Raw genomic sequence first — 8,745 nt, 5'->3', positions numbered from 1 at the left:
ACACAACCGGCCACGCCATCTCCCACCTCATCCCCTGCAGGCCTGGGGCAGCTGGTCAGGATGAGCAGCATGTAGGGAACTGGCAAGACTGGGAAACCTGCAGTCACTCATGGAGAGCTGCCAGGGCCTTCTCCTGGGCACAGCCAACCAGCGCCCAAGGCCAGCAGCCCCAGGGCATCCCCAGGCATGCTCACGCAGATCCAGGTTTTTGCCTGCTGCTTCACTTCACTGGGCTCCTCGTGATCCAGCATGAGGCCAACAGCTCCATCCCACCATCCCTGCCCACAGCCACTTCTCCTGGAGGTGATGGCTTGGCACGTGAGATACTTCCTTGGGTGGATGGGAGAAGAGAGCAGAGCACAAGGCTGCTGAAGGAGCTTCAGGCAGGATGGTGACTGTTAATACCCCAGAGGAGGGCAGGAAGCAGAGCTATTAGCCTCCCTTTCCTCTCACCCAAACAGGGCCCTTCCCCTCCAGCCAGCACTTGGTAGCAGGTCTTCTTCAGTTCATTAGTGATACCCCCTCCTCAAGCTGATGCTTGTTTTGCAGGGAGCTTCACAAGGTGGAGTAGCTACTAGAAATTGCATCACAGAAAAAGTGAGATTGGAAGGACCTCTGGAGGTTTCCAGTCTAACCTCCTGCTCTGAGCAGGAGGCTCAAAGCTTAAGCAGGTCACTTGGGATCTCGCCCTGTCGTTTTGAAAACTTTCAAGGATGGAGGTGCTACCACCTCTCCAGACCCTGACCCAGGACTGCACCACCCTCCTGGGGAAGAAGTTTTTCCTTACCTCCAACCGCTGTTTTCTGTGTCACTACACATGACCTCCTACCCTTCCCTGTGTCCCTCTGAGACAAGCCTGGCTCCACCTTGATCCCCAAAATGCAGAATGACATCACAAACGTTACTCACCAGCAGAGCCATGAGGACATTTGCTGCTTTTCCCCATTGCCTCTAAACACCATGAAGAAAATCCCCAGCAGAGAGCAAAGCTGCGGGGGTGAGCACACTGCATACCCCTAGTCGCAACAGCCCTCAGCATCCAAGTCCAGCTTTTTGCTAGAAATTGAGTCCTGGTAATTCTAAAGCAAACGTAACAGTGATATTTGAAAGACTTTTGCTGGAATTGCCCGAGTGAGTTTCTAAATCTCTTCTTGATAAATGCCATAGGGTGGGGGATGACTTTCAGACTGTTTTGGCCTGTGCTTTTCACAGTGCTCCTAAAAATCATGTCCCTTTGCAATGGCTACTCCAAACTGAGAGCCTCAAAGCCACGAGGCAAAACACAGGCTCATGTTCGAGACTGGCGTGAAAGGCAGGGACACACTGCTTTTGATAATGCTCCCAAAATATAACACGCTGTTTGAGTACAGTGGGGTCTGTTGGGAACTTACAAATAAAACACTGTTTAATTAATGAATTTAGATAGATAAGAAAATAAGGTTGTTGAGAAATACGACCTTAATCTCAAGCTGGTTTTTGGATCAGTGACCACATCTTGCTGGGAGACAGACAAAATTCAGACATTGCTTCAAGATATCAGCCAACAGAGATTCTGGGAATTCAGAACCTCAAAGTCCGTGTATGCGTCCTACTATTGCTGAATGGCAGCCATCTCAGCCGAGGCTTTCCCAGTTTGGGTGCTTTCCGCAATTAACCTTTTCCTCTACTTTATTGTTTGCAGTGTTGGGTTTGGGGATGATTCCTCCAGCCCTGTAATACCAAGCCCCCTCCACAACCAGCATATGGGCCCAACTTTCATATTTCAAGGGGCACTTTCATATTTGTGGCAGCATGCTGGGACTATTAAACTGTATTTTTGTTACCTGAGAAATGAATTAAATGAGAATCATTCAGTCCTGGATTGACCTTCTAACTTCCCAGCACTGGTGACTGATACCTGCACACGTGCATCTCCCTGCTGGACATTTGCATTCCATGGCTTTGTCCACTGACACCTGGTAAAATGCCAAGGCTGGAGATCCCTCTCTACTGATCAGTCCCTGACTGCAGCACCCTCCGGGGGAAGATTTTCCTCATCTGTGACCTAAACCTGCCAGTTTGTGGCCATGTCCACTCCTTGTTTCATTTGCCACAGCCATTCCCACTCCTGCCCCCCATCTGAACCATGAACAACAGAACTGCCTGGGCACAGGGGTCACGCCTTGCCAGGTTGCACTGCTTCAGGTGGGCGATGGACCACTTCGTGCCTCCCCTTGGGCTGCCTGGCCCAGGCAGCGCTGGGAAGGGCTGTCACCACGAGACACGCTTGCAGCAGGCGACCTTCAACGTGGCCTCCCCAGCTGTGACTCTGCAGGGTGGCTCTTGGGAGCTCATGGCTTTGTGGTCCATGAGGACCCCTGGCAGAAGGCACAGCATGCCCTAAGCCCTTCCAGACGTGCTACTGAGCGGTGCTTATCTGTGACAGCCAAGGAAACCTGAGGCTTGAGTGAAAGCCTCTGGCAGAGCACTACAGTTGGGTTTGGACAACTAGCCCCATTTTCCTGCCCCGTCAGAAGTCCTCCCAGTGCTGGCTGCCATCCCTGCGCAGGACAATAAAACAACCAAGTGATTCTGCCATCAAGATGCCAGCTAGCAGCTGTCTTGCCCAGGAATTGCATTGACAGATTGGCACAAACCTTGGCCTGCCAGTTCTCCTTGGAATTTTTCTTTTCATTGCTGTCTTGCTGAGATCATTTTTCACTGTTCCCCCTTCTGAGTGGTCTCCACTGCTACCCCAGTGTTATCAGCTGCCAAATTCAAGGTGACTCTGGGCAGGGCTCTCTGGCAGTTTGCCAGTGGCTGTCACATCCTTGCAAGCGGCTGGGTCTCTGCTCCCAGCCTACATGTTGGTATTTCCCATGCATGCTGCAGCGGTGCTCAGGATCCTTGTGGTGGCTGGCGTTGGACATGGACGGCACCTGGTGACCTTTGCTGAAGCCTGAGGCAGTGCTCGGGTCTGAGCTGTGCTCGGCAGCCAGGCCCTTCCCCTGTCCCGGGGTGGATTTGCAGCCTCAAGCTGACAGCACCCAATTTGCACCCACGCATTTGTGGCATCTGTGGTTTGCTGGGAACACACTGTCATGGCAAACAACCAGCTCCTCTAATTCCCCTTGCTAGGGCAGTGAAGGAACCTGATATCTGCCAGACTGAGCTGACCTAGACAGATAAAACACTACTACCACCATACAAGCAGAATCAAGCTCTCCATTTGTGGTCAGAGCTGCAAATGAACAGGTATAAAACCAGGACAGGTCTAACACTGGGCCCTGAGCTAATTCTCCACCTCCTCAAGGTAACCTGGCTGGGGTATCATTGCCCAAACTACCCCAAAAGTCAGACAGGGCTCCCTCACCACCAAGACATTTGCTACTCTGCCTAGCAGAAGGGTGAGCCAGCCCTGCATGCCTGCAGCTGTGCAATCACAGACTTTGCTTTCTCTGAAGCTGCAGCATCCCTGGTCTGCAAGCAGAGTTTCCAGCTTTCCTCAAGTCAGGAGAGTATGTCCCTGAGAGTAAGCTCCTGGCCACATCCAACACAGGTGTAGGAAAAGGAGCTGGGGGAGGGTTTCACGGTGAAGGGAGGATGAGTGAATGGAGGGCTCTGACTCAGAAGTCACGATTAACACAGCCCCACTAGCTTCTCCATGGTGAAGCTCCTGCAGCTACTATTGCCCTCTTGCAGTGCCCCCATTAGCACACCCCACTCCCAGCAGGACAGGAGCTCTCCCCCAGGCCCGGCCAAAAGCTCCCACTACCTCTTAAGCACCCACCAAACCTTCCCAAGGCAGCAGATCCTGCAGAACAGGCATGCATGATGAGCAGCGCTGAAGAACAGAGTCAAGTTCAAGGACAGTCAATACCAGGAGTGCAGCTGGGGAGGACATACAGTAGTAGTTCTCTCCCAGGAGACACGGCACCACCCAACTAGAAGATTTTACGTAACTGAAAACTACTAGCTCCCAGTACAGAGAGGGAGCTGGTAATTGCCCACCCAGCCACTCCAAACAGCCCACTCGCTGCTGAGGAGCTGAGGCAGTCAGGGACCTGCACAGGTCTGAGAGCAGGATCCCGGCAGGCATCAGCCATGCTCTGCCATAGCTGCACTGAGCCTGAGACCAGACCCGCACCAGCATGTTCCAGTAATGCCTCAGAAAGGGGCTGGGACAGAGCCACAGTCTGGAGCATTGTTCAGAGCTGCATTTAAATGCATGAGCTGTGCTAATGACGAGCAGAGCTGTCAAACAAGGAGCTTGTCCCAGCTAATTATCTCTAACGAGGGCAGAGTATCAGGGTCCCTGAGGAGCTGGGAAGCAGCTTCCCACTCAGCTCAGTTGCAGAAGAGGAAGATAAGCAAATGTCATTGTACTGGCCTAGCTACAAAATCATTAATTAGGCAAACGCCACCTTCTGTGCCAGTTTGTTCTTGAGAACCTGGACTTGCCAGAGATGAGGCATACAGGCAGGCTGGAAACATCCCAGCTTTTGCCACCCAACCTGTCCCTTGCAGTGCTGAGCCACCTGCCCCCATGCAGAGACAGCACAGCCCCAGCCTGGTGGCCCCGACCTATCAGCCCAGGGCTGCACAGCTGTGCCACACTCACCTGGGGGCTCAAATACCCCTTGTGAGGGCTCCAACCCATTCCCTGGTCCAAAAAACAGCAGAAGTCTGGTTTTTCTGAAACACCACCATTTAGATCATGTTTGCCTCAACCATATCCCTCATCCCCAGCCACCCAGCACAGCCCTCCAGAGGCTCTGTGCCTGCCCAGCAACAACCTCCACAACACCTGTTTCCCAAATCTTTAAGGCAGACATTAAGGCACTGGGAATTTCTGCTCCCCTGCAGTCCTACTCCATTCCAGTGCAGAGGGACTCCTCTACAAGCTCAGTTTGAGAGTCCTGTGGCTCAGAAACCAAGACTGTACACTTGCCCTTATGTGCAAGAGACAGGGAGCATGTCTCACCCCAAGGCCGGGTTAAAGCAAAGTCTCCTACTGGGGCAACAATCCAGACATATGCCTCACACAAGGTCCATCCCGCAAGCTCTGTGCTTGTCCCTCACCTCAGAGCTGAAGGGAAAGGGAGGACAGGCTGTTTTTACTCCAGCCAGTAAACCTACTGCAGGACTATGAAGCTTACAGAAAACATCAGAGTGCTGTTCATCAGCACCTAATTCCAGTAAGTGCTTTTCAGTCTCTTGTTGCCAGAGAGGAGCAAAGGCTTGCACACTCTCTTCAACTACACTTTTACAAAATAAGATTTAAAAATCACCAACTTCAAACAGAAACAGAGCTGGAACCCAAGGGATTGGAGCGAGCTATAGGGAGCTCAGCCCCACCTGCTGGCAGGCACCGCTTGAGGCAGGGGTTTGGGGTCGTGCTTTTGGGGCACATTCATCTGCTGCAGAAGGCTGGGGTTCAATCTAAGTTACACCACCATGTCTCACAGCCCCTGCTATAATACGCTATCGAGCAATGAGTATCAGAGGAAAGTTCACTAATATTCCCAAAATGCATATTCAATTTTATATCATGATCAAGCTCTCAAAAGCAGCCAACTACTTGTACAGGCAGAAGAACCACATTAAGTCAGTCTTACAAAGATGCTTTCAGAGGCCACAGGACAGAAATTCTTTCCTCAGCCCACAGGAACGTTTTCTCAGTGAATTTAGGCTGTCATTAGACTTTGATAATGGCAACACGCTCCTGGATATGCTTGTCATGTGGCCCCTTCCACACAACGTGGTTCAGACAGAAGACACACTGAACCCAATAGCTTGATCTGCAGCAGGGGTTTTGCTCCAAAGGTTTCTTTCCTTCTACTGCTTCTGCAGTGCCTGTTCTTTCAGTTGGTTGATGAGGTCTTCAGCATATACCTTAAAGAGTGGGACAGGGTCCTAAAACAAAGCAGAGGATAAACCACTTAAAAAGAGTGAACCTGAGCAGCAGCAAGGGGTGAAGTCTAATGGAGAGTCCAGGGAGGTAGTGCTGCGGGAGTGTTAACATTTAAAACCAGAGGAAGATGGGCCAGGTGTTTTTTCAGGGGCTGAATGAGACTACCTGCTATGCTATTCCTCCAGACACAACTGCTCCTCAGCTCTGTAAGCTTGCCTCAAAGATGACAGACACCTGTGTGGGACATTCATCAGTTTTCCCAGTTCTGCCTGCATTTGAGAATCATCAGTAGCTCCCAGGGTTCCCTTTTCTTCCAAAAATGCTTGCCTCTCTCCTCACTTTACCCTAAATCAGAGCTGTACTGAAGCACGTTGGACAAACATACTCCCTGAAGAAGCTGGACCCCACAGGGTTCAGGCCCCAGCACCACCTCAGTGCTCCTGACCCTTCCGTCCATGCTGCAGCCACAACAGGAGCCAACAGGTCTGGGAGAAACATCACCAAGAGACCCCAGTGCCCCAGGAAGCCCTTCTGCCCCAGCAGGTCTCTGGTGCACCCTCCTCTGCATATTACTTCCAACAAGCAATCTGCAGCGGCAGAGGGTCACAAACTAAGCAATGCCCTGAGCTTGTATCCATGTGTCCCAGAGCACAAGTACAGCAGAAGGCAACCAAAGGCAAAGAGGTTCACCCATTGGGGCAGGAGTTATGAGCCATCCCCCTACATACCTCTCCCCTGATTGGGGGATCTGGTTTCACAATGTGCTTTAACTCAGCCCTGTATTTCGGGCACCCCAATTCAACTGGGCTCATGTGGCTGCTCAGGAGTTTTGGTGCACCATTTCTACCACTCAGGACTGCTCAGATCAGCTGGACATGCAGCCTGATGCAGCTAAGACACCTCTGTGCTAAGCACTGCCTCAGGAACTCACCTTTTTTTCTAGGAGCCTCTGTTTTTCTATTGCTTCTTCTAAACTCAAGCCAACCCATTCAGCTTCCTCTTCTGGGATCACAAATTCCTGTGATAAAAGAAGGAACAGGTAGCACAGTCTTTCCAAGTGACTAAAATGCAAATCCTATCTAAGCCCAACTCACACAAACACGTGATACAGTGGGAACGTTACTACGGACAAATTTTAAAATACTGTTCCCTTATTTCTGGTAACCAAAGTCTGCTTCCCTTCTCTCCTTTTTCCTTTGTGAGGGTCGTGTATCCTCTAATCAGTCGTGCCTGCTGCTGTGCCTCTCCTTTGTGTAGTTCTGGGGCTGTTTCTCAGCACAACTCTATGGACCATGGATGCTGGTAGTGTTTCTCCCCAGTTTAAGGACAGGGAACCACTTAAGCAAGTCCAATGGAAAGCTACCAAGATGATCAGGTGGCTGGAGCAGCTCCCTTATAAGGAAAGGCTGAGAGACTTGGGTTTGTTTAGCCTGGAGAAGAGAAGACTGAGGGGGGGATTTCATCAATACCTATAAATATCTAAAGAGTGGGTGTCAGGACAATGGGTCTAGACTCTTTTCGATAGTGCCCAACGAGAGAACAAGGGGCAATGGGCACCAGTTGGAGCACAGCAAGTTCCACCTAAACATGAGAAAAAACTTCTTTCCTGTGAGGGTGACAGAGCAGTGGCACAGGCTGCCCAGAGAGGTTGTGGAGTCTCTTTCCCTGGAGACATTCAAACCCCACCTGGACGTGTTCCTGTGCCCCCTGCTCTAGGTGTGCCTGCTCAAGCAGGGGGGTTGGACAAGATGATCTCCAGACATCCCTTCCAACCCCTGCCATCCTGTGATTCTGTGACAGTGCGATTAGGGCATTACCAGTCTGGACAAACATTGCTGCAGACACCAGGGCAGGAACTGCAGGTCAGGCACCCACCTGGTACTTATTATAGATGGCCTCTCTTCTGGCTGGATCATTGGGATGCAGTTTAGGATCCCGCCGTGCAAGTCGCAGCAGCATCGTTCGTTTCAAATCCATCCCAAGCTTCGAGCACATGTCAGCTTTTGGAGTCTGGAGAAATAAAGCCTGATGTTGAATTGCACCAAGAGGCCAGCTGCTAGAGAACACGCAAGGCTATCAATACGTAGACAACACTGGCAGTTTGTCTGCACACCGTTGAGGCTCTCAGGGCACGCCAGACTTGCTGGGTGCAGGGCCCTACCTTGAGGATGTAGAAGTCAAAGCCGTAAGCCTCATCGATGAGGTCCAGTGTCCGCATGGTGACGGTGATGGTCAGCGTGGCATCGAGGATCTCGCTGTAGAACTGCCGGTCGAAGAGCTGCGGCTTCCACGTCTTGGGCAGCCTGGTGGAGAGCTGGACAGACGCCGGCGGTCAGGGGCCGGGGATGCCGCTGCCAACCGAACGGCTGCACCAGGGACCGGGTGGGCGGCCCAACACGCGGCACTGTGCCGCGGGGAGGGGGATGGCGGGGAGCGGGGCCCGGCCGCCCGGGGCAGGGAACACCCGGAGCGCTCACCTTGTCGTTGCGCGCATATCGGAAGCCGCGGATCCAGCCTTCGCCGCCCCAGAGGCCCTGGTGGGCGGCGGGCGGGAGGTGCACCGGCACCGGCACGTCCTGCACCCGCTCCCGCTCCCCGGTGCGCGGGTTCCGCCGGTAGCGCACACCCAGCGGCCGCCAGTGCACGGGTGTGGGCGGCGTCTCGTCCTGCAGCGCCGCCAGGTAATGCTCCGGCAGCCGCGCACAGATGCCCTCCCGCAGCCGCAGGGTGGACCAGAGCCGTGGCGCGTACCGGTGCAGCAGCATCGCCCCCCTCCTCCTCCTCCTGCTTCTGCTGCTGCTGCTGCCAGCTTCCGCTCCTACCAGCCGGAAGTGGGACCGGAGCCGTCCCTC

The 8,745-nt window shown here is 52.9% G+C and overlaps 1 protein-coding gene across 1 annotated transcript; it reads right to left on the bottom strand.

Moving 5' to 3' along the window:
- Positions 1–5,478: 5,478 nt before the first annotated feature.
- MRPL28 (mitochondrial ribosomal protein L28) lies at positions 5,479–8,707 on the bottom strand. The gene is made up of 5 exons (XM_064462028.1): positions 8,371–8,707; positions 8,055–8,207; positions 7,769–7,903; positions 6,825–6,911; positions 5,479–5,895 (listed from the first exon to the last, which is right to left on the bottom strand). Exons 1-5 carry the CDS (start codon positions 8,656–8,658, stop codon positions 5,818–5,820), a joined length of 741 nt encoding a protein of 246 aa, XP_064318098.1. The 5' UTR covers positions 8,659–8,707; the 3' UTR covers positions 5,479–5,817.
- Between the last annotated feature and the right edge of the window lie 38 nt (positions 8,708–8,745).

The sequence above is a fragment of the Phalacrocorax carbo genome, chromosome 10 (genome assembly GCF_963921805.1).
Source record: "Phalacrocorax carbo chromosome 10, bPhaCar2.1, whole genome shotgun sequence".
Taxonomy (NCBI): domain Eukaryota; kingdom Metazoa; phylum Chordata; class Aves; order Suliformes; family Phalacrocoracidae; genus Phalacrocorax; species Phalacrocorax carbo.
This window is presented reverse-complemented; position numbering and strand designations above follow the sequence as displayed.